Below are 27164 nucleotides of genomic sequence, written 5' to 3' on the forward strand. Positions count from 1 at the left end.
ACATATAGGAATAAGTTATCAATCAAGCAGTTAAACAAATTGAATTCACAACTTATGAAATCACAACTGAAGGCAATCAAATCATATTGCAAGCATGAACATGGTTTTGAATTCCCCCATAGCTAAGGGGGGTTTAGTTCCTCATACTCACAAAGCAAAGATAAAGAAATTTAGACAATGAAAACAAAAGAATGAAAACACCTAATGAAAACACCTAATGAAAACACCTAAAAACTCTCCAACAATCCAACTTGAATGGCAAGCACGTCCAAGGGTCCTCCTTCTTCTCTTTGTTGCGGCACAAGGTGTGGTTTGATGGATGAGTGGTAAATTATGGTGGTGGATGGATATAGGTGAGTTATAGTGAAGGGTGGATGGGTGGATTGTGTTCTCTCGGCCAAGGAATGAAAGTGTAAGTGTATGGAGTTGTGAGATGTGAATGTAGTGTCTTTTGATGGATCATTTTCTCCCCCCTTGTTATGGTGAAGGGTGGATGTATTTATAGGCTAGGGAGAGGACCACCATCTAATTAAGGTGGTAGTGGTGTATGTTGTGGTAATGAGTGGAAGTAATGGGTGTAGTGGGTGAGTGTTTGGTAATGAGTGGATGTAATGGGTGTAGTGGATGGATGTTTGGTAATGAGTGTAGTGGGTGGATGTTTAGTAATGAGTGGATGTAATGGGTGTAGTGGGTGGATGTTTGGTAATGAGTGGATGTAATGGGTGTAATGGATGGATGTTTGGAGTTGTAGGTCAACACACTTGCACACACACATGCTGATTTCTAGCCTTCAAATCTTTAAAAACGTCCATCCTCATGTCTCCATGCTTGCACTATCCAATCTTGGCCCAAAAATGGTCCAGAATGCACCAAATAGCACTTTGTTGCTAACTTTGTTATTTGAACCTACAAACACGCGAAAATAGCTTAAAATACATATTTGACTAAGAAATAGCAACATAAATGCACAAGAACAAGCTAACTAAGTCGCATAAATATGCTCCTATCAAATTCCCCCACACTTAGCTTTTGCTAGTCCTCGAGCACAACAAAACAAACGAAACAAACAAAACATAACCTAGACCTTCCAACATTTGCCTCAGGGATTTTCAATGAAACATGACATGTCAAAGATCACCACTTACATAGATTTAAGCAATCCTTACCCTCGAGCATACTTAATCATAGTCACCATTCACTAGCTCACATTTAATCAATTAAAACAACATTTTGAATGTACTAACATGCCTTAGAGAATTCCCTCAATTCCTTACTAGATACTCTCTATTTTCACACACATTTTCTGACTACACACCTTACACTAGTTATATGTGAGAAGATTGATGTAAACATGGAAGACTAGTACTCACATATGTTATAACAAAGAAAGTAATTTTTGGAGTTAATAAGCATGTTTAGATATGATCTCATGAATGGTATGCTACTACTTAGATGCGAGAACCAGTGACACCATATGCTCATTCCAATTTCGAACTCCACAAATTGAAACACACAACACTCAAGATTGAAGTCAAGGGTTGTAACAGGGCTTGGGGGTAATGGCTAACAAAGAAAGAATAGGAATAACAAACGTTCTTAAAGCGATAGCAAGCAAAGCAATGAAATAGACACTTGGAATTCTCTTTAGAATGTAGAATCAACTTTTACATACAAAGGGAAGATTCATACAACACTTAGGGCCGAATTCAATGTTTTGGACCCTTTTTTAACAAACAACACTTTAGAGCTCTTGCTCATACTCTTTTTTCTTTTCTCTACCCGTGCCTTATTAAGGACTTTGGCGCACACACACACAATAATCATTTCCCCCACACTTGTTTTTCTGCAAGAGTTCAACAAAAGGAAATCCTTCTAAATTATGCTTTACTATGCTTCAAGAACAAGGGTATGGATGGTCCTATTCTAGGCTAGGTGAGGATAGTGTGGGTAACAAAGAACATAGGCTACACAAGGCTTAACGGGGTTAAACTTAAACACATAATGAACGAGATAGGCTTTTTGGCTTTGATGGTCACTACACAACTTCATCTTGAAAATGTGTTATGCAAATCAATAGCATGCTTTGAATGAAATAGGCATGAGTTCTAGCATTTGGAACTAAATGATGAAACGCCTTCTAAGTAGCAACCAAGCAAAGAATAATGAGATCATGCAACGACTTTAGAAAACAATGATGCACAGATTATTAACTCTCCAAATAAACGTTTAGGCTCAAGTCTCACAAGGTTGTAGCGTACATTTGAGTTCCTTCTTTCAAGCATGTTACAAAACTGATTTTTCCTTTATGATTGCATGTGAATTCATAAATTATAACCACAACCAAGCATACACCAAAGAGTAAATCAAATTTTCATCCATGTTTATAACTCTCTTTAACAGTCATGTAATTAAAAACCAAATCCTCATCATTGTGTTGGAAGGTACCCTAAGACACAAATAAACATACAAAAACAACTCTTTTTGGGTTTTTCAAAACAATTTTTCAAATTTTTATTAGATTTTCGGATTTTTATGTCAAAACACACTGAAACACTCCAAAACAGCTTAAAACACATAAAATAGTAAGGAACAACACTAGAAGTAATGAGTGATAAACTCCTACGAATTTCATGCAAAACAATGGTTACCCCCCACACTTAAATCAAACATTGTCCTCAATGTTTCAAGCATAAACTCACACAAAAAACAAGCAAATAAACAAACAACGAATAAATATGACAAGTATGGCAAAGTAAAAACTAGACAAAGTAGAGTTTAAGAACGCAAATCTGGTTTTAGAGATAGATGATCTTGTTGTCTTTCCACAACTTTGATCTCGAACTGGTTTGGAATTCTGAGCGAGGAATATGAGAGTTCTTTGGTTTCAAATCAGACTCCTTTTGCTGGGTTGATTTGATTATGCAGTCTGCATTCTTCTCTGCTTATTTCTTCTGCACGGTAGGTAGGCAAGAGGTAGAGGTAGAGGTGTTGGTTTGTTTCTTTCTTCAATCTTTCTAAGTGCCCACCTCTTGCTTTCTTTCTCCCTGTCCCTAGCTGAGGATGAATTAGTACCTTGTCTCCGCATGCTTTGAGGTATCATTTTCACTTCCCTTATCTGTTCCCCAGATAGATGTGGTAGATGAAGAGGAAGCATAAGATGTTGAAGATGAGTACTCGAGAGCAGGGCTAGGTAAGCAATCAGGAAGGGGTTCTAGGCAGTCGATTTCAGATCGGAAGATTGATACCAAGTGCTGGCTGATTGCTCTCTTTCTTCTTGTCCTGCAGATGAAAACAACGACAAGGAGAAGGACAGGGAGAAAGCATGATATGAGATACTATTTATTTCAACCTTCATGATATGAAATACTTTTGCTTTGGATGAGTTGTTTGCAGAGGTACCCCAAGGAATAAGGAACACTGAGTGACTCGAGAGGCTTCGTTGGGAAGGCATTCTCGGAGATGACGAAAGGTTATGTATGTCTGCTTTACTATGGAGGGTGAAGGTCGACATTTATAGGAAATAATAACCGGTACTATTCTTTCACTCTTGTAGGCAACCGTTGGATGATTAAATAGTAAATTTCACGTGCTTTCTACTTCACCAGAAATCTTCGACAGATTGCCCGTGATTTTCGCAAAGCTGAGCATGCATGTGATAGATGCTGACACGTCTGGATAAAGCAGATGCCTCTTCGATATCTGAAATCGGCGCTTTGACAAACTGCCCGTGATTTTCTCAAAGCTGAGAGTGCATGTGAGAGATGCTGACACGTCTAGAAAAGCAGATGGCTCTTCGATTTCTGAGTTTGCCTCTTCGAGTTCTGAGCTCCGTTGAGTCCAGAGGTTGCATGTGACGAGTGCGGACAAATCTGGAACAAAGGATGGCCCGTGTTTCTGAGCAAGCCCAACTTTTGAGAAAGCTAGCGCCTCTTCGATTTTTGAATTGGCCTCTTTGAATTATGAGCTCGCCTTTTTGTTGGAAGTATGCCCACAAAGCCACTCATTTGATGTAATAGCTTTTGGAATACTTATTGTATTAAACTTTTATATGTTTAATGAAGGGCAAAGCTTATTGTTATCACTATTTATTGTATCATGTGTTTAAGCAATAAGGGAATCCAAGGAATGTATTTGTTCTAAGAGAGAAGTGATCTAATGAGTTAGATTATCGAGACCTCTCTCTTATGTTCATTCCTAAAACGTTCCTAGCCATAGGATTGCCAATTGGGCATTGACAATCCGCTAAGGTTAGTATGTGTTATGTTGACTCAAACGTGAGTGTGAACTAGTCTCAAGTAATTTGGTGTTGGACACTGAGACAAACACATAGGTGCTCGAAAAAGTAATCGAGTACACTGAACGTCGATCAAAAGAGAGTTCGAACATACATGTCATGTATGAACTCTAAAGTTGCAATATGCAAAGTAGTCCTTTGACCTGAGGCATCATAGATGTCTAATGGTTAGGTCCTTGATCTTTGATCATGTCAATGGCATTCCTTCGGATTGTCCACGGCATTGTTGGGGTCAAGCTATCTAGTCATGTAGGCATATGAATGCACAACAAGGGATCTCTAACCTTCCATGGTGGAAGGAGAATACTCTAAGATATGATTCTAAAGTCTTTGGCCAAAGCATATGAATATGACTTAGGAAGTTTGTTCCAAATCATATTCAAAGGAATCATATAGGAAAGCATCACATTGGATAGTAGACATGAAACAAACTATCACTTAAACAATGTGATTAAGAGTATTGTATTAGAGAAGGACCGTATTGCATTGTAGTTGTAACTGGATAGGTTCTCCAACCAATTCTACTTAGCTTGGGTAACCATGATATGCTGCTAGGTGTCACTCATGGTTTGTGGAAGCCCTGAAGATTAGCAAACACTAATCTTAAAGGGAGAATTGAAATGTGGTTTCAATTCACAATCGATCGTTAAGAGTAACATCGCCCACTGCCTCGCTAATTGGAACCTAATGGATCGCACACCACATAAGGATGTTAGTGAAGAAATTATATGAAATGGATAAGCAATTAAATGGTTTAATTGAAGAATGGTCAAGATTAATTAATTAGTTAATTAATTATACGAAAGGTTCGTATTGGGCTTATATGTTGGTTTTGGGTTTCGGGGCCCAAAAGTGTTTTGGTCCACAAGGCCCATTATGTTTAAGTTGTATGACAACTAAAACAAAATGGGCAAATTAGCCCAATAACAAGGAGAGGCCGGCCATTAGGGTGAATGGGCAAGCTTGCTTAATTACAAGTTTGCCACTCACCAAAGAAAATGTTATAAAAGCAACTTTATAGCAATTTTCTCATTAGGGTTTTCTAATAGAAATTGGGTGAAACATTTTCTCTCTTTTTCTACATAGAGGCCGGCCACTTAGAGGATTTTTACTAGCATCTAAAATCTCTCTAAGTCATCCATATCATCTTCACAATATACAACCTTGGTGAAGAGACTTAGAGACATCAAGCTTTTGATGTTTTTGGAGAACAAATCCTTTTTCCTCTAATCATCAAAGGAGCACTAAAGGGAGGAAAACACAAGGAGGATTCAAGGAGCTTGGAGGTGACTTGAAGGCCCTCCACTTGGGTGAATCCCTTGTGTAAACAAGGATGAGCTTCAAGGGTAAAGAATCACTAAATCTTTACTTTTCTTTAATTTTGTTAAAGAGTTTATTTTGGTTCACCATATACTAGGCTTTGAAAGTCATGGGTTTTATGAATTGTTTTTGGATGCATGCCTACTTTAAAGTGTTGATAGCTTGCATGTGTATTCAAATGTTCATACTTGTTCTTAGCTAGGACAAAATTTTTCCTTCAAGTGGTATCAGAGCCTAGGCCTAGTGTATGGTGAATCCTTTTGGGTTTTGTGATGTTCATATTTTGTGATTTAAATGTTGTAAATGTTACAAGCTTTGTTCTTGCTTTTGAATATATAAATTTTGCTAGAAAATTTAGCATCTCAAATGTTGTAGATGTATTTCATATAAGCATGAATATTGGAACTAAAATTTGGTGCCATGAGTTTTGGGAAATTCGGCCAAATCCTTAGGGTGACTTTTTGGGTTCATGTTTGTCTTGTTAAAATGGTTTTAAGGTGACTTTTGGAACCCCTAAGTACCCTAGGATATTAGCCCTCTTTTGAGAGGTAAAAAATTGAGTTTTGGTGAATGAAAACATCCATGGAACTATTATGAGTTTTCATGGTGTTCTTCATTGTTCTTGGTGTTCTTGCCAAGAACATAAAGTTTTGAAGTTTTGATTCAAAAGTTTTATGTTTATCATAAAGTTTTGGTATATAATTGATTTATTATTTGATGGGTGATGTTATTGGTGAGATGTGATGAAATGTTTTAATGTTTTGTCATAAACTTTAAGTCTTTCTTACAAACCATCACCTTCACCTTTAACCTCACCTAATAAAATCAACTTGCAAAAACTTTTTAGAAATTTTTTCAATTTTTCATTAAATGGCCGGCCACCCCTAGTGGGGGTCCTTTTGGGGCCTTTTGTGCAATTAACATAAAGTTTTGATACTTTTGTGTTTTTTGCATTTTGGCCCAAAAGTTTACGTTTTTACGTTTAGGCCCTAAAACTCTAAAGGACAAATTGTTTTGATCCTTTAATGATGTTTTTACATTATTAAAATTTTGGGATCTAGTTGTATTTACATGAAGTTGTGGACTATTGTGTTTATACAAAGTAACCCCAAAAGTTTTTTGTATTTGCATTATGGCCCAATTGTTGTGGTCATAGTTTCCTTTTGGCCCAAATAAAATGAGAACAAAATTGTTTTGTCTCTTTAATGAGAATTGGATTTTCATTCTATTTAGTTCCATTTAAATCAATTCTATGGATCCAAAAACCAATTGTTTAAAGTTGTTTTCTTAGTTAATGTGGTTGATTAAGAAAAGGGTGATTATGAACCAAAGGCCACGATAATTGAGCTATGTGATTGGCCGATATACATTTTGAATGTTTGGGTTTTAGTAGTATAGATTTGAATGTAATTTGATTAATTCTATTTGTTGTAAATGGACATAAGTCCATCATTTGATTTGTGTTGTAAAAGGGCATAAGCCCTTATTATTATTTCATGTATTCCTTTTTGTTTATATGTATGCAAAATGGAATAGTTGGGTCCAACGCCCAATAGGAAATAACGGTTTAATTGGATTAAACGCGTAACTAAAATCAACAACTATCTACCTTAAACCCAAGGTCCAACACAAGGCTCATGTTGGATCAAATCAAACGGTTCATAATCATCCTAAAACCTAATATGACTATATAGTCCATATGAGGATGCAATGCATTCGTTAGTAGTTCCATATAGTCTCGCTTGTTTCAACGAAACAGTGGGAGTATTATATGCTACTAAATCATATTGACTTGGACCAATAGTTGTGATAGGCCCAAGTTCTTTTAATATGATTAAAATGTTTTGATGTAGCCCAAAACTACTCCCTCAAATCAAATATTAAGTTGATAAGCGAGAGATGTTTTGAACATCTCTTCGTAGGCCTTCCACCGTGGTGGGTTCCAAGCGTTTGTGACTCATGCACCGGCTTCACCCTATCATGGGGAAGTACAAAGCATGTGCTTACATCCAGGAGGAATTCATATACATATGATGAGGTGAATGTAGGCAACGAGGATAGCCGACATCGTATCATCGTGAGGCTATTCTTGAACCCCTATACAAACTAAGCATGGTGGGAATAACTTAACTAAGTGCAATGAAGCCGACATCGTATCATCGTGAGGCAACATTCTCTAGAGGCCAAACGGATGGGTAATTACAAAAGTTGTAAATGAATAATGCGTTATTCTCTCATCATTATTTTTGCTAGCCAACATCGTATCATCGTGAGGTGGGCTTGGTAATGGTGAGTCTCCCATAACCCGCTAAGAGTTCAATATAACTCTCGAATTCTATTGAGGGATGTGGAATTTGCCAAAAATAGTGGGTGGTACTATTTGATTCAAAGACCCAATCAAATAGTTTTAAACAAACAATCTAATACGATTTCTGTTATGTTATGTAGTGAACGACATGCCTAAAATTATACCCACCATTATACTTGACAAAAATGGCCTTAAGAGCCAACGTTTCCTTGCTTGGTATTGCCACATTGAGAATGTCTCAAAGGTGAAACACATATTGTATGTGCTTAAGCAATCCCCTACTCATGTACCTCCTACGAAATTAGCTTCAAAGGAGGAGTGTCAAAACTATGTTAGACACTATGAGGATGACTTACAAGCCAAATGCTTAATCCTCACTTCACTTAGTAAGGAGCTTATGAAGCTACATAAGCACATGGACACTTCTTGTGCCATGGTTGAAAGTTTGCATAAGATGCATGACATTGAGACTAGTAATGTACGATTCTCAAATGTTTGTAGTTTAATGAATGCCAAAATGGCAATGGGGACATCGGTCCATAAACATGGACAAAAGATGGAAAAGATATTTAAAGATCTTAAAAGTTTAGGAACTTCCATCGATGGGAAAATGGCCCAAGATTTTTTCCTTGCATCTCTCTCGGATGATTTCACTAAGTTTATTGTAAACTATAAAGTGAATAAATTCGATCATTCTTTGAAAGAGATGATTGACATGTGCTGTAAATTTGAAAAAGGTTTCAAAATAGACAGTGGGAGTGAGAATGCAAACATAAGGAAAAGGTTGCATAAGAAGAAGGCAAAGAAATCCAAAGGAACATGCTTTCATTGTGGAAAGGATGAACGTTGGAAGAAGAAATACAGGGTGCGCATTGCGAGCCTTATGACACGAACTTTTGAAGAGACTATTTCTGTCATAGAGAGTGCTTTTACAGTGAGCTCCAGTTCCTGGATATTTGATTCAGGCGCTAGTCAACATATCTGTAATACGATGCAGGGACTAGTGGGGAGCAAATCACTGCGCAATAATGAGATGGTTGTGCGAGTTGGGAACGGCACTAAAATCTCTGCAAAAGCAATAGGCACCTACATGCTTAACCTACCCTCTGGGGAAGTCCTGGAACTTAAAAATTGTTTATATTTTCCTTCATGTATAAAGAATTTGATTTCCATCTCTAAGCTTTTACGAGATGGGCACTCAGTATTGTTTGACAAAATGAGTTGCACTTTATACTTGAACGGTCGTATTATCTCTCATGGTAATATGATAGAGGGACTTTTTCACCTAGAGACGAATAGTGGGATGCACTGTATTGCGAGCAGGAATACCTCAAAACCCAAAAGGGCTAGAGAAGAAGTTAACCAAGAAAAGATGTGGCATCTTAAACTTGGACATGTGAACCTTGAAAAGATTCACAAGATGTCGAAAGACGGATACATCCACCCATTAGGTAATGACCGGATGGGTACTTGTGAATGTTGCTTGAAAGGGAAAATGACCAAATCTCCATTTACTGGAAAAGGAGAGCGTGCCACTGAAATTCTAGGGTTAATCCACACTGACGTATGTGGACCTATGTCTACTACGTCGAGAGGAGGCTTCTCCTACTATATCACATTCACCGACGATCACTCTCGGTTTGGCTATGTGTATCTTATGAAGTACAAGTCAGAATCCTTTGAAAGGTTCAAAGAATTCAAGAATGAAGTTGAGAAGCAAACTGGGAAACAGATAAAGATCCTAAGATCGGATCGAGGGGGTGAATATCTGAGTAACGAGTTCCTAGATTATCTCAAAGAGTGTGGAATAATATCACAGTGGACTCCACCGGGAACTCCACAACTCAATGGAGTTTTTGAAAGGAGAAATCGAACCTTGATGAACATGGTTCGTTCTATGATGAGTTCTGCTGATCTACCAGTAACATTCTGGGGATACGCTCTATATACAGCAGCTTACTTGCTTAATAGAGTACCTTCCAAATCAGTTTCACAAACGCCCTATGAGATATGGCATGGAAGAAAGCCAAGTCTTAAACACATTAAGATTTGGGGTTGTGAAGCATATGTCAAGAAGCTTGAAGCTACTAAGCTTGAAGCGAGATCAGTAAGATGCTATTTTGTGGGATATCCTAAAGAAACTATGGGATATGAGTTCTACCATCCTGACGACCAGAAAGTCTTTGTCGCCAGAACTGCTAAGTTTCTAGAGGACGAATTCGTTCTCAAAGGGACTATAAGCAAACAGATGGAAATTAATGAGATTAATAATGAACCAAAAACAAGCACTAGACATATTGACAACCCTGTTCCTGAACCCTTGGCTCCACGTAGATCTGAACGGGTTAGTAAGCCACCTAAGAGGTATGGCTTAGACAATGACTTTGATGAATTGTACCTTCTGGGTGACAATGAAACAAAGGAGGACCCTAGAGACTACATTGAAGCAATGTCCGACATTGATTCAAAGAGATGGCAAGAGGCCATGAAATCCGAGATGGATTCCATGTATCAAAATCAGGTCTGGACTCTTGTAGACCCTCCAGAAGGTATTGTACCAGTTGGAAACAAATGGGTCTTCAAGAGGAAGATAGGCGTTGATGGGAACGTGGAGACTTATAAGGCTAGATTGGTAGCCAAGGGTTACAGGCAAAGAGAAGGGATTGACTATGAAGAAACTTTCTCTCCTGTAGCCATGATTAAGTCCATTCGGATTTTGCTTGCTATAGCTGCGTACCATGATTATGAGATCTGGCAAATGGACCTGAAGACGGCCTTTCTGAACGGCTACCTAGAGGAAGAGCTCTATATGACTCAACCCGAAGGTTTCGTGTCCAAGTCTGAAAAGACTAAGGTATGCAAGCTTAAAAGGTCCATTTATGGACTCAAGCAAGCCTCCAGGAGTTGGAACATTCGTTTCGACACTGAAATCAAAACGTTTGGTTTTACTCAAAACGAAGACGACAATTGTGTTTATCAAAAAGTCGTTGGGGATGCAGTTGTATTCCTAATGTTATATGTAGATGACATATTACTATTAGGGAATGACACTGCAATACTTTCTTCTGTAAAAGTGTGGTTGTCCAAAACCTTCCACATGAAAGATTTAGGAGATGCATCTTATGTACTTGGGATAAAGCTCTATCGTGATAGATCCAGAAAATTAATTGGATTATCCCAATCTATGTACATTGATAAGGTGCTAAGTAGGTTCGAGATGGAACAATGTAAGAAAGGCTTTCTTCCTGTAAGACATGGAATTCACCTTTCTAAGTCCATGGAACCTAAGACTCCTGAAGAGATAAGGCATATGAGTAGAATTCCTTATGCTTCAGCCATAGGAAGTCTCATGTATGCCATGATATGCACAAGGCCTGATATCGCATATGCTGTGAGCATTACTAGTCGATATCAATCTAACCCAGGATTAGAACACTGGGCAACTGTCAAGACGGTCCTTAAGTACTTAAGAAGAACTAAGGACATATTCCTCGTATATGGAGGAGCATCAGAGTTGCGAGTGGAAGGCTATACAGACGCAGATTTCCAATCTGACGTCGATGATAGAAGTTCCAACTCCGGATATGTATTCACTCTGAATGGTGGGGCTGTCAGTTGGAAAAGCAAGAAGCAAAGTGTAATTGCTGATTCCATGACAGAGGCTGAATATGTCGCTACAGCTGAAGCCGGCAAAGAAGCGTTCTGGATGAAGAAGTTCATTACTGAACTTGGAGTGGTTCCAACCATTACATCACCAGTAACTTTGTACTGTGATAATAGTGGGGTGATAGCTCAAGCCAAGGAACCCAGGGCACATCAAAAGAACAAGCATTTTGATAGGCGCTTTAATATCATTAGAAGATATGCTGCCGAGGGGAAAGTCAACATCCTCAAAGTTGCCTCAGCCGATAACGTAGCAGATCCACTGACAAAGCCAATGTCTCAAATCCAGCTTGATCGTCATATGGATAAGATGGGTATTAGATACATGGGAAGATGGCTTTGAGTGCAAGTGGGAGATTGTTGGAAGTATGCCCACAAAGCCACTCATTTGATGTAATAGCTTTTGGAATACTTATTGTATTAAACTTTTATATGTTTAATGAAGGGCAAAGCTTATTGTTAATCACTATTTATTGTATCATGTGTTTAAGCAATAAGGGAATCCAAGGAATGTATTTGTTCTAAGAGAGAAGTGATCTAATGAGTTAGATTATCGAGACCTCTCTCTTATGTTCATTCCTAAAACGTTCCTAGCCATAGGATTGCCAATTGGGCATTGACAATCCGCTAAGGTTAGTATGTGTTATGTTGACTCAAACGTGAGTGTGAACTAGTCTCAAGTCATTTGGTGTTGGACACTGAGACAAACACATAGGTGCTCGAAAAAGTAATCGAGTACACTGAACGTCGATCAAAAGAGAGTTCGAACATACATGTCATGTATGAACTCTAAAGTTGCAATATGCAAAGTAGTCCTTTGACCTGAAGCATCATAGATGTCTAATGGTTAGGTCCTTGATCTTTGATCATGTCAATGGCATTCCTTCGGATTGTCCACGGCATTGTTGGGGTCAAGCTATCTAGTCATGTAGGCATATGAATGCACAACAAGGGATCTCTAACCTTCCATGGTGGAAGGAGAATACTCTAAGATATGATTCTAAAGTCTTTGGCCAAAGCATATGAATATGACTTAGGAAGTTTGTTCCAAATCATATTCAAAGGAATCATATAGGAAAGCATCACATTGGATAGTAGACATGAAACAAACTATCACTTAAACAATGTGATTAAGAGTATTGTATTAGAGAAGGACCGTATTGCATTGTAGTTGTAACTGGATAGGTTCTCCAACCAATTCTACTTAGCTTGGGTAACCATGATATGCTGCTAGGTGTCACTCATGGTTTGTGGAAGCCCTGAAGATTAGCAAACACTAATCTTAAAGGGAGAATTGAAATGTGGTTTCAATTCACAATCGATCGTTAAGAGTAACATCGCCCACTGCCTCGCTAATTGGAACCTAATGGATCGCACACCACATAAGGATGTTAGTGAAGAAATTATATGAAATGGATAAGCAATTAAATGGTTTAATTGAAGAATGGTCAAGATTAATTAATTAGTTAATTAATTATACGAAAGGTTCGTATTGGGCTTATATGTTGGTTTTGGGTTTCGGGGCCCAAAAGTGTTTTGGTCCACAAGGCCCATTATGTTTAAGTTGTATGACAACTAAAACAAAATGGGCAAATTAGCCCAATAACAAGGAGAGGCCGGCCATTAGGGTGAATGGGCAAGCTTGCTTAATTACAAGTTTGCCACTCACCAAAGAAAATGTTATAAAAGCAACTTTATAGCAATTTTCTCATTAGGGTTTTCTAATAGAAATTGGGTGAAACATTTTCTCTCTTTTTCTACATAGAGGCCGGCCACTTAGAGGATTTTTACTAGCATCTAAAATCTCTCTAAGTCATCCATATCATCTTCACAATATACAACCTTGGTGAAGAGACTTAGAGACATCAAGCTTTTGATGTTTTTGGAGAACAAATCCTTTTTCCTCTAATCATCAAAGGAGCACTAAAGGGAGGAAAACACAAGGAGGATTCAAGGAGCTTGGAGGTGACTTGAAGGCCCTCCACTTGGGTGAATCCCTTGTGTAAACAAGGATGAGCTTCAAGGGTAAAGAATCACTAAATCTTTACTTCTCTTTAATTTTGTTAAAAAGTTTATTTTGGTTCACCATATACTAGGCTTTGAAAGTCATGGGTTTTATGAATTGTTTTTGGATGCATGCCTACTTTAAAGTGTTGATAGCTTGCATGTGTATTCAAATGTTCATACTTGTTCTTAGCTAGGACAAAATTTTTCCTTCACTTTTCAATATCTGAAATCCTGTCGAGTGTTGATTTTTATAGAGGCACGCAGTTCATTTTGAAAGCACACTTGAATTTGCGCTTGTAAAAACTCCCTTCTTGCACTTCTACTATCTTGACTTGTCCGACCTCTTCTTTCTTTAACACCTCTGAAAATGTCTGGCCCCCCCTCCGACCGTCGTTTTGACTTGAACCTTGGTGAAGAGGCAGTCCCGCCTTCTCCAGACAACATATGGCACCCATCCTTCATATCCCCTACTGGTCCCCTTACCGTTGGGGATTCGGTGATGAAGAATGATATGACAGCTGCGGTGGTGGCCAGGAACCTTGTCACTCCTAAAGATAACAGACTACTTGCCAAATGGTCTGATGAGTTGGTTGTTAAAGATTCTCTGGCTCTTAGTGTGCAGTGCGCATGTTCCGTGTCTAATATGGCCCAACGCCTATTTGCCCGAACCCGTCAAGTTGAATCACTGGCGGCTGAAGTGATGAGTCTCAAGCAGGAGATTAGAGGGCTTAAGCATGAGAATAAATAGTTGCACAGGCTCGCACATAACTATGCTACAAACATGAAGAGGAAGATTGACCAGATGCAGGAATCTGATGGTCAGATTTTACTTGATCATCAGAGGTTTGTGGGTTTGTTCCAACAGCTTTTGCCTTCATCTTCTAGGGCTGTACCGCGTAATGAAGCTTCAAATGATCAACCTCCAATGCCTCCTCCTTTTAGGGCTCCGCCGACTGCTGAGGCTCCGCCGACTATTGAGACTTCTCCTAAGCAGCCTTTGTGAAGGCTCCTTCTTGTATTTATCTGCTTAATGTTCCTTTCTTTTTTATGAATGGAAAAATACCTTGCATAACTGTCAGTGTTTCAAAAATAAACCCACACCAAAAACAATTAAACAAGCAACAAATAAAAATGACAATCATGGCAAAATAAAACTACATAAAAGGGAAGGCTTTTAGAAACGCAAAACTAATTGTGGAGCAATTAAAAAATCTTCCTTATTTGAATACATGGGTTGCCTCCCAAGAAGCGCTTGCTTTAACGTCTTCCAGCCGGACGATACCTCCATTTAAGCTTGTACAGGGCCCACAACATGGAGTTGATCCTTGAATGGAAGGTGATACTTGACGTGATCCGGCAATGGTTTAAATTCTAGTGTAGGTGCCTGAACCATCAAAATCAGCAAGTTAGTATATAATAAAATCGAAGTTGGAGAAGATGGCTTACTTGCTTGCTCCAACACAAACTCAATTACGAACACCACATCTTTGAAGGTTGCAGGGATATGGGACTTGGCCAGATTTGGTGTTTTGAGAGTTATGAATTGTCCCGTGTCATAAAATCCAACATTTTTGAGAATTTTCGTCTCAAGTGTATCTTCTTTGATGAATTCTAGACATTCCCCATCCACTTTTTGCTCTTGATTTGTTGGAAAGGTTTCGAAGATGCCTTTCTCACCCTCTTCTTTCTTGGATTGTATGATCCTGCTAGGAATGAGGACATTTGGTGAAACGGGGTCAGGAAAAATTGAATTTAGGCTTACCTTGGTTGTAGTGGACGGCATAGATGGCATATGGGGCTGTGGCAAGGGTGGTTCTTCCCTTGCCGTGGCCTTGTTATTCTCCTCTTCTTCGAGCAGCAGCTGTTCATCCATGTTTTGGCTTGGTTTGGATGTCTTGGGTTCACCTCCAACCTCCATAGCACTTCCCAAAGTGATAGCATCATGGATTTCAAAATCTTCCTTCAAATTTTCAACAGTTGGGTTGGAGAATTCACTTTGCTCTTGAATTTGTGCCGTGAACTCCATAATTTGCCCAAATTGCTTTTCCAATTCGCCCGTCTTCTTGGCTTGATTTTGCAACTCTTTGTTTCGGTTTTCTACATCCTGGTTCAAAGAGGTGAGTAACTTATTAAACATATCATTATCCAAAGACGTACCTGAATTGAATTGGGTAGATTGTTGTGGTGGCTGCATAGGTCTTGAATAGAACTCCTCTTCTTGCTGCCAATACCCATCTTGTTGGAATTGTTGAGGTTCTCCCCACATGTAATCTGAATAATCTCTCCAATCTGAATTGTAAGCGTTGGAAAACATGTTGTCCCATGATTGGCTATGGCCTTCATAACCCCAAACATCTTCATTCGTAGCGAATTGAGAACATTGATGAGTTGGATATCCTTGCCCATAGGACACACCATATGTAGGGACACTTTGCATTGTGGTCCCTTCGGCATATTGTGACAATTGAGAAGTAAGTTTCGCCAATTGAGCTTGAATGGTAGCAAAATCCATGTCTTACTTCTCTAGTACCTGAAATCAAGGAAACAAAACTAAATGAAATATCATAAGTAAAAATAAAAGGCACAAATAGAAACAAAGTCAGTAACTAAAACAAAAGACATGAAAAAGAAACAACAGGGGATTAGCAAAGTTGCTAATCCCCGACAACGGCGCCAAAAATTGGATGCGAAAATTAACTTAACACACAAATTAAACCCTCTTGTTGTCAAATTGTAGTATAAATGCAAGTAGGGATCGTTCTAAACCGGGGATTAGGAGGGCTTGCTAAAACCTCTAAACTGACTTAAAAACATATAAACAAAGTTAAAAACACTAAACTAGACTCAAAGAACTTAAAACAAACTCAAGGGACTCAAAACAAGCTAAAAACGCTCAAATCTGCTTAAAAACACAAATTGGGCAGATTTGGACTCTAACACACTTTTGGGACACCTAAAAACACAAATCAAAACATATTTTGACTAATAAAACACTTCAAAGTAAAGGGGGTTTTGGTTTTGACGAATTTACAAGTAAATTAAAGAACTAATGAAATCTGCATGAAATTGAGTAAATTGAATGGATGGAAGGCTAGCTAGGAGGTTCTTCTCCACACATGACATACTTGCACATAAACCAATTTTCAGTTGTTCTTTCGATCAATCATGAAACTCAACACCCCAGGTTAATTAAGTTCGCTTAAATTAACCTTCAGGTTCTCCTTAAGTTATTGAATTGGATGGGAAAGCGCATACAACAATTCAAGCATTCCTCAAAAGTTCTTTACGTGAACAGCACAATAAAGATACAATCAAAGATCATTAAGCATTATGAAAACTATACGTATTGACGAGGCATTCGTTACTATGATGAGCATGAAACTCCTACCAAGAATTTATTTAACGCGATCGTTTATAAGCGACCTCCACTACTTGTGAGTATAAGTTTGTAACTATTAGGTGAAACTCCCTTATACTCTAGCATCATATTCATGCATGCAAACTAAGTGTGCACTCTTAATAAACATATAGGAATAATTTATCAATAAAGCAGTTAAACAAATTGAATTCACAACTTATGAAATCACAACTGAAGGCAATCAAATCATATTGCAAGCATGAACATGGTTTTGAATTCCCCCTAGCTAAGGGGGGTTTAGTTCCTCATACTCACAAAGCAAAGATAAACAAATTTAGACATTGAAAACAAAAGAATGAAAACACCTAATGAAAACACCTAAAAATGCTCCAACAATCCAACTTGAATGGCAAGCACGTCCAAGGGTCCTCCTTCTTCACTTTGTTGCGGCACAAGGTGTGGTTTGATGGATGAGTGGTAAATTATGGTGGGGGATGGATATAGGTGAGTTATAGTGAATGGTGGATGGGTGGATTGTGTTCTCTCGGCCAAGGAATGAAAGTGTAAGTGTATGGAGTTGTGAGATGTGAATGTAGTGTCTTTTAATGGATCTTTTTCTCCCCCCTTGTTATGGTGAAGGGTGGATGTATTTATAGGCTAGGGAGATGACCACCATCTAATTAAGGTGGTAGTGGTGCATGTTGTGGTAATGAGTGGAAGTAATGGGTGTAGTGGGTGAGTGTTTGGTAATGAGTGGATGTAATGGGTGTAGTGGATGGATGTTTGGTAATGAGTGTAGTGGGTGGATGTTTGGTAATGAGTGGATGTAACGGGTGAGTGGATGTAATGGGTGTAGTGGGTGGATGTTTGGTAATGAGTGGATGTAATGGGTGTAGTGGGTGGATGTTTGGTAATAAGTGGATGTAATGGGTGTAATGGATGGATGTTTGGAGTTGTAGGTCAACACACTTGCACACACACATGCTGATTTCTAGCCTTCAAATCTTCAAAAACGTCCATTCTCATGTCTCCATGCTTACACTATCCAATCTTGGCCCAAAATTGGTCCAGAATGCTCCAAATAGCACTTTGTTGCTAACTTTGTTATTTGAACCTACAAACACACGAAAATAGCTTAAAATACATAATTGACTAAGAAATAGCAACATAAATGCACAAGAACAAGCTAACTAAGTCGCATAAATATGCTCCTATCAGTTGCCTTTATACCACCTCACAATGGAGTGGCAAACTTGCAATTAAGTCACGTTCACTACCCCTCTCTATATGGCCGGCCATTATGGTTCATTGGGCTTTCAAGCCCTTTGTGGTTTCAAGTTGTCATACAACTTGAGTTAATGGGCTTGACATTCAAATCCCATTGGGCCTTGCGGCCCAAAACTAACCCGAGGTCTATAACGAACTTATTCGTTTGATTAATTAACATATTAATTAATCCTAGCCATAAATAATTAAACCATTTACTTATCCTTACTCATCTCTGTTGTTTCTTCAATCTCTACCTTACACGGTATACGATCCATTAGGTTCCTTTTAGCGAGGCAGTGGGCGATTAGAACTCTTTCAAGTCGATTGTGAATTGAAACTTACTTTCAATTCTCCCTTTAGTGATTATACACGTTTAGGGCTTCCACAAACCATGAGTGACGCCTAGCAGTATGTCATGGTTACCCAAGCTAATCAGAAGAGGCGGAGAACATATTCAGTTTAGGATTACAATGCAATACAGTCTTTCTCTAATACAATACTCTTGACCACATTGTTTGGTTTGATAGTTTATTCATGTCTACTATCCAATGTGATTCATTTACTTATATGATTACCTTGAATGTGATTTGGAACGACTTCCTAAATCTCATTCATACTCTAGCCAGAGATTCTTAATCATATCATATAGTATTCTCCCTCAAATAGTTTGAAGGTTAGAGATCCCTTGTTGCGCATTCACTTGCCTCCATGGCTAAGTGGCTTAACCCCAACTATGTTGTGGACACCCTCGGATGGAGTGACTTTGACATAGTCAAAGATCAAGGACCTAACCACAAGACAACTATGATGCCTCAGGTTAAAGGACTACTTTGCATTATCCCAACCATGAGTTCTCATGTGACATGAGTATGAGAACTCCTTGTTGATTGCGTTCAGTGAACTCATTCTCTATTGAGCACCTACGTACTTGTCTTGGTGTCAGTCACACCAATGACTCGAGACCAGTCACTCTCCCTAAGAGAAGACATAGCACGTACTGATCTTAACGGACTATCAATGCCTAATTGGCAATCCTATGATCAGCAACGTTTAGGATATGTATACGAAAGAGAATAGTCTCATGAATCTAACTTCTTTAGATCTCATTTTCCCAATTACATATTCCTTGGACTTATCGTTTAAACGTATAACATTTATATAAGACGGCTTCAAACAATAATCTTTGCCCTTTAAATTTAACTATATTAGTTTAACATGTGAAATGTCCGTAAAGTATCATCATATGATTGGTTTTAGGGCACATTTCCAACACTAGGATCTTTAATTCCTATCAGTACACAGTTTGCCAAACTAGCTCACCTTCGCCGAACGTCTTTTGTTTGACCCATTGATTATAAGCTCGCTCGGCGATCTTTTTTTGTGCCACCAACAAATTATAGGCATCAAGACGAACTTGCTCCAAGTCCTCTAACTTTTGCCTCACGGCCTGATTATACTCGGCACTAAACAAACTGCTTTTTTTTTATTACTCGTAACGAATTTATACTTAGCTCGACTGACAACATTGCGTCATGCTCGTAAGTCAACACATATAGGGATGTCCCTATTGCTGATCAGGGTGAAGTTTGATACGCCCACAATGCCTCGTTTAACTTTAAATGCCATATCCCAAGCTTCTCTTGAATCATTTTTTCGAGGATACCAATTAAGACTTTATTACCTTCTTCGGCTTGTCCGTTTGCCTGTGGGTAATAAGGCGTGGACTATTCTAGCTGAATTTTTAAACTTGCCGTGTATTCTTTAAACCGATCAATTGTGAAAATTATGCCATTGTCTATTATAATTGTTTCTGGTACACCGAATCTTGTCACACTATTTTCCTCCACAAAACTACAAACCCCTTTCGAGGTTAACTCAGCATATGACTTTGCCTCGACCCATTTAGTGAAATAATCGTTTGCTACGAGTATCCATGCATGTTTTGCTGATCTGGAAGATGGCATGATCTTGCCAATTACATCCATGACCCATCCTCTGAACGGCCATGGTTTGGTAATTGAGTGAAGCAATTCGGTCGGGACTCTTTGTACAGGTCCATGCATCTGACATTGTACACACTTTCGTGCGTATTCAATGGAATCTTTTAACATATTCGACCAAAAATAACCGTGTCGATGAAATAACCAGCACATTTTTCATTCGAATTGATGCGTTCCGAATATTCCTTCGTGTACCTCCGCAATAGCTTGGGTTGCTTATTTTGGGCTGAGGCATAATAATAACAGGCCGTCTTCACTCTTTTGGTACAACTCATTTTGATATATTACATAATTTATGGCATGTACCCTTATCTTGTGGTCGTATTTGCTCGTGGGATTATCAAGGTATTGCATAATTGACTTTCTCCAATCGTTTGGTAATGTCTTGATAGCGCAAACATCTACACGACCCTCTCGTTCCAACAATGAAGGTAGGGATATGACTCGTGTATGGATCACGCGATCATGTTCAAGAACTTGATGATTAACCAAGGTCGAGTGTGGTCGTCGTACTACTGGTATTACTTGACCTAGTTTGCCCCCCAAGAGTTGTGCTCCGGAGGCTAGTTGTGCCAATTCGTTTGCGTCAGTGTTTTGAACACGAGAGATATGCTCGAATGTGATTCCCTCAAATGACTGAGCCAAATAGTTGGCAACTATATGATAGGGCGCCAAAGTACAACTCATGCAACAAAAAGTGCCATTGAGTTGGTTAATCACAAGTTCTGAATCACCAAGGACGAGGACACGGGCTGCTCTTAAGTCGTGAAAGACATGAAGGCCGATGATAAGGGCTTTATATTCAGCCTAATTATTTATACAATCGAAATCTAGTTTAAGAGAAAAATACCAGCGGTAGTGATCTGGGGATTGAATGACGATGCCAACACCAGCCGAGGTCGAGGTACTAGAGTCATCAAAGTACATCGTCCAATAATTGTCACGTGTTTCCACCGTGCCAATTTCGACGTCATTGCCCCCGAAACCATAAGGAGAGGGATGCTGGGCCAAAAAAATCATCTAGTGCTTATCCTTTGATGGTTTTTTGGGGCATGTATTGCAGACTGAACTCCGACAGGGCTATTGTCCACTTCCCGATTCAACCTTTTACTGTAGGCCGAGTGAGAATGTAACAAATAACATATGTCTGGGTGATGACTTGAGTAACCAATGGGAACATGTAATGCTGAAGTTTTGATGCGGCGAAAAACAAGGCCAAGCAGAGCTTCTCGATGGGTGAATAATTAATCTCTAGTGAATTAAGATTTCGGCTGAGATAAAAGATAGCTTGCTCACGCCCAGCATTGTTGTCTTGCGTAAGAAGATAACCAATGGATTCCTTGGCCGCTGAAATATACAACTTGAAAGGCTTACTACGTCGAGGAGGCACAAGTACGAGTGAGGTTGTGAGGGAAACCTTGATTTGTGTAAAAGCATCTTGGTGCTCTTCGCGCCATTCGAATTTGTCAGATACCTTGAGTTTCAAAAACGTGGAGAACACCTTTATCTTTCCTGCCGAATTAGCAATGAAGTGGCAAAGGAAATTAACAAATCTGAAATTGGCATTGGATATTCATCTTTAGGGGTTGCCACATTCAACTTACAAAAATCGATGCAAATGCGTAGAATGTCGATTTTCTTTAGCACTGGTACGATATTCGCCAACCATTCGATGCATTGAGCGGTTCGAATAAACCAGGCTTTTAAAAGTCAAACTAGTTCATCTTTTATGCTGAGTTGTACATCGGTCAAGAATCACAAAGGGGGATAGTATACCAGTAGGCTAGCAGTCATTCCATGGTAGATGAAATCGCGACCCGATGTTCGTCTTGTTTGGTGTCAAACATCGGGATCGGTCATGAGGTTAGCTAACTCGTCGAATCCTGGTGAACGGTCTTGGTGCCAACCTCGATGGCTTTCTAAATTGAGATCCTAGTAGGCCGACCGTCCTCGTTAAAGTCTTGCAATGTGATATAGCTGACATGATCGTCGTAGTATCGAGCTAAAATCATATTAGCTTTGAACAACTGATTGTCGACCGGATGAACCACAACTGATTTACCATCCCAGAAGATGAGAACTTGGCACAATGAAGATGGGATGCAGCCCGTTTGGTGAATCCAATCTCAACCGAACAAGGCATTATACTCGGTCTTTTAGTTGACTATGAAAAATACGGTCATATGATTGTGACCTGTGATAGTTACCTCTAACGGAAGTACACCCTTGGTTTAGGATTTATCATCGAGAAAATTGCTCATCGTGATACCTTATGGAATAAGTTCGTCGTTTGAACGGCGTAATGCCCTCATGATTGAGGTGGGCATGATGTTGACTATAGCTCCGTAATAGACGAAAATTTTAGAGCCTAGGTATCCTTCAATATGAGCCGTGACATACAATGGTTTCAAGTGACGCAGATTAACCGACGGATAGCGTGGAAACAATTCGCTAAAAGCTGCTTGGAGTTTATTCTCTCTTGTAGCCAGCGCAGACTAGTCGGTAGCCATAAATTTGACTTGTGTGGCTTCTTCAACAACCACGTCACTAGCCAGGAAATTTTGTTGGGACATGGTTGGCTACAATTCGGCAGGTAAGACATGGACCACACTGATTTCCATATTGTTGAGGACCGAGGGACCTATTAGGTCGTGTTCTTTTTTTGGGAGAGTTGGCCTTTCGAGCGGGGTAGCTTGTTCATGGACATCATCTGTAGGACTATCTTCGGCTAGCACAGGGATATGCTCTTGTGGTATACTAATTGAACCTCCTCGTTCGGTACATTGACTTTGGATTCAGTCGGTGTTATAACTTGGCCTTGCTTGTGGGATGCCTTGCGAGTCTCTTCTTCATATGTGATGTGAGCGTCTCTTGTGTCCAGGTAAGCATCCGGCCATGCTACACGTTCCATTTCATCGATTGTAAAGCCGAATATGGAAGCAGCTTCGAAGTGGTACCGCAAATATTGGAGGTCCTTGAGAGAAAAGGGAAGCTCGGCAATATCGATGCCAGTATATGGATCAACAGTAAAGCCGAGGACCTGAGCTTTATGTATATGCTGGTACCTGGCCTTCATCCTTGGATCCGAAGTTTTTTGGATAATACACTCGGCATCAAGACAAGCTAGAACCAAATCAAGAGTGTCCTGCCACGCTCTTGGGAGGTCGTATAAGTCATTTGCTGAATACTTCTTATGGAACTCCTGCATTTATTTTAAAGCCTCACCGAGAAATGGCGGATAGAGGTTTCATCGTATCTTAATGAGTGGTTCATGGGGTGGTAGTGGAGGAAGTTTGCTCTTGGCTTCTTCCCGAAAGTGCTCAAGACGAGCTTTTATTTCCCGAGGCTGAAGGAGAAGTTTGATTCACTTTTCTGACTCTTCAATCGTGGTTTCAAAGTCGTGATTGATTACCTTCTTCCCTTAGAGTAACTCAGTCATAATCGTTGGGGGTTGTCGACCATCCTCTTTACCGGCCGTTCCCTTCAGCTGCCATTTTGTAGCTAAGGCATCCAGGGCTGCTTGTCGGCGAGCCATGCAGTCTATTCTCTGGCACCGATGGTTTTATGATTTGGATAACGCGGTATACACGCTGGTTGGGGAGTTATAGGTATACTAACGTTGATCACGTGGTTCAGGTGGTTTGAAGGTACACTGGTTAGCTGAAGCACATGAACTATCAGAGTTACGTGCATAATAATCCTCGTTGTAAAACGGCGTGTCGAAATCTAGACACAGTTGAGCTGAGGGTGGCTTGCCATCCTGTACTTAAGGGCCAAGCCTATCAAACACCTTGTGGCGTTAGTATTTATCAAACGTCTTTTGAGGTGTCGTCCCAGCTATGGGCGTCTGTTGTGGTTGCTCGACTCGAAGTGGCTTTTCTTTTGGTTCAATTAAGATGATGTTTGCCTTGCATTGACCACATAAAACTATTGGCCCATCAGGTTGTTCTTTTCTGGAGTCCGACATTGATTCGACAATAGCCGGCCCTATCAAATTTTAGGGTGGCTCGTTCGATAATAAATCGATTTTCAATCATGGTCGAGAGCTTTGTTTTTTGGACGAATTGCATTGGCATAAACTCGTCCTTCCCTTTCCCTTTGTCCTTGGATAATCGAGCATCTACCATGCTTATTAATGCCGTAGGGAAATGATCGGTGTCAATGATCATTTGCTTCTCAGGAAACTTAAGTTTTCCATTGTCGATCTAGCTTTGAATGGCATTGCGGAATACAACACAATTATTTGTCGTATGCTTGTTTGAATTATAAAACTTGCAATATATTTTCCCTTTTGATTCTTCGGCCTTGGGGATATTGTGCCTCGACCGAATTTTGATGATTTTGGCAAGTAGCAATTGATCAAAGATGGCGTCAGCTTTAGTAACGTCGAAAGTATAAACTTTTTTTTATTAGGGTTCATCAGAGGCCAAGTGAGTTTTGGCATCTTTAGGATTGGCTTGAGCCAACGCCTTACATATATACGGCTTGTCGATTACTATCTCGGCCACTTCTATACTGCATATTCTTCTCCTTTGGCTGACACATAACTGACCGTGGGGTTTTTGTAGATTGTCCCCTGGGACGAAGACTTTGAAACCTTATCTTCTCGAAGTAAATAATCATATTGCTCGACGTGCTGGGTCAATTCGTACATGTCACAGAAGTTGGCCCTCAGGAACTTCTTTTTGTATTCTACATCCAGGCCGTTTAGAGCAATCTTAACAAACTCGACCTCAGCGAGAAGTACTCGGCACCAATTTCTGGCCAACTTAAACCTCGTAAGGTATTCCATTGGTGATTCGTCAGAGGCTTGAGCCATCCTAGCCAAGGACAACATGAACACATCCATCTCTGGTTGATAGAATTGCTCGTGAAACTTCTCGACTAATTCCTCCCAACTCTGGATGAAGTTAGGTGAGAGGTTGATATACCACGTGAAGGCTGAGCCGGTTAGCGAAAAGTTGAACAATCGTAGCTTATGAAAATCGCTATTAACGTCCCCACATTGAGTAGTGAACCAAGCTACGTGTTCTATCGACGATAGAGATGATTCTCCGGCAAAAAGGCTGAAGTCTAGAATTTTGAAGCCTCTGGGGTATTTGAATTTTTCCACGAAGATGGGATATGGATGAATGAACTTTGGAAATTTTGGCCCCTTCTTTAAGGCTGAATCGATCATTCTTTGGACCTTGATCATATCTATGGATGTTATCTTTGATCTATTGCTTAATCCTCCTCTTTTTTCCAAGTCGATCATTTTGGACCGGGCAGATCCTATTTCAGCCTCTATTGTTGGTAATGGATTATTCTTAGGTGGAAATTGTTGGGAATGATTAGGGGCTCCACCTTTGTAGGCTTTACTAACCAACAGTTCGAGCAATTTGTTGTGTGTGTCACTATTACTATGTATCACCTCAAGTATTCATTTTACTTCTCGGCTGAAAATCTGTTCAACTTGCCGAGATTGCTCTTCGAGTCCTCTTCTAAGAAACGACCTAGTTGGCGGATCAGAACCTTCACCACCATCTTCATCGCAATCTTCTATGGGATGTGATATCCATACGCCACTTTTTACTTCTCTCACAACCTTTTAATTTTCAACCGTCGGATCAGATGAATTGAAGAAGATCAAAGGACATAAATTAACAAGGGGTGTGAGAGAAGTAAAAAGGGGTGTGTGGATAGCACACCCCATTTTCTATTATCCTTCAATGAAAATGCCTTTGGTTTTGTTAGGGATTTCTGCATTGTGAGGCTGACTGCCAAGACAAACTTCCTTTTCTTGGCATGTCGCGCTCGCAACCTCAAGTGTCACGGTAGCAGGAAGATTTTGTGCCTGTGACAAGTCATATTGTCCTGGATTCTGGACTGGAAAAATTGGTCGTTGACTTTCCCATGACTATTTTCTTTTTTACTGACCGTCTCTCAATGGTCATGAACTTCGTATTTTTAGCACTGGGTCACACTGGGCGTGCTAACATGTTAATCCTAAAACTACCAAACCTACGTGGCGTGCAGGCCGAGTGATTAATAAGCTAACTACATCCTTTAGTTGTGTGCAAGGCGTGCTAAATCGTCGGCCAAGCTCAGCAGAGGAGTAAAATATGTTGATGTTGTGTTGAGCACGTTGCTAACTTCTCAATCTTGCGACTGCGACTGAGGAAGTAACACATCTCGACCTTCGAGTTCTACAGCCAGAAGACAAGGCTGCTAGTCTTGCGAAGTCACGGATCGTAGGTACCGGGTTCAGTCACGGTGATTATATTCGTAAGAGTATAAGCACGGCGAACTGGCACCAAATTATACAGACACAAGTACTCAAAAGAGATGTATGTCTTGATGGTGAATGTGGTTTGGCCGTCAGAATGCCGAACTCTAAAACTTACTTGTAAATATCCAATCATAAAACAACTCGGCGTTCAATACGCCGAGCCCAGTAATATATAACACCTCACTTCGCCGAGAAGGCTAGTGAGACGACCTCTGCCAATAAGGACTTGAAAATCCTTCTTGACCGAGATTTGGATAGATAACCAGTAGGCCTCGACGTAATGATGTTTATCCAAACTGAAGGTGCTATGCGGTCGGCTAATTCTACGGCAACATTGTTGTTTATCCAAACTGAAAATGCCATTGGTTGCCTTCATAGTGTTGTTTATCCAAACTTAAGATATGTCGGCGAGAAAAAGAAAATAAAAATCTCAAGGTTGTTAAGAGGTTTCCCGCAGAGCGAGAGTTTGCACAGGGCAGTTTGTGTGTTGAATTGGAGAAGGCTTGAATGATGCACTCCCTCATCTACTTATAGCAATGAACCTACTCTTGGTCGAACCAGAGATGTACTCAAACTAGAACTCCTTATCCCAATCTGATTATGATTCGGCCAATCCTAGTTCCAATAGGTTCCTGAACTAAGTTCAATAATGAACTAGATTCATTTCCTAATTC

General features: G+C 39.7%; 1 protein-coding gene across 1 annotated transcript; it reads right to left on the bottom strand.

Moving 5' to 3' along the window:
- Positions 1–24729: 24729 nt before the first annotated feature.
- Positions 24730–25398, bottom strand: LOC126595470 (uncharacterized). Its single transcript, XM_050261754.1, has one exon. The coding sequence runs from the start codon at positions 25396–25398 to the stop codon at positions 24730–24732; it is 669 nt and encodes a 222-aa protein (XP_050117711.1).
- Positions 25399–27164: the final 1766 nt, after the last annotated feature.

This window comes from Malus sylvestris, chromosome 13 (genome assembly GCF_916048215.2).
Source record: "Malus sylvestris chromosome 13, drMalSylv7.2, whole genome shotgun sequence".
Lineage (NCBI taxonomy): Eukaryota > Viridiplantae > Streptophyta > Magnoliopsida > Rosales > Rosaceae > Malus > Malus sylvestris.

Excerpts from the sequence above, each read along its gene's own strand:
- LOC126595470 (XM_050261754.1), bottom strand. The coding sequence starts at position 25,398 with ATGATCGATTCAGCCTTAAAGAAGGGGCCAAAATTTCCAAAGTTCATT.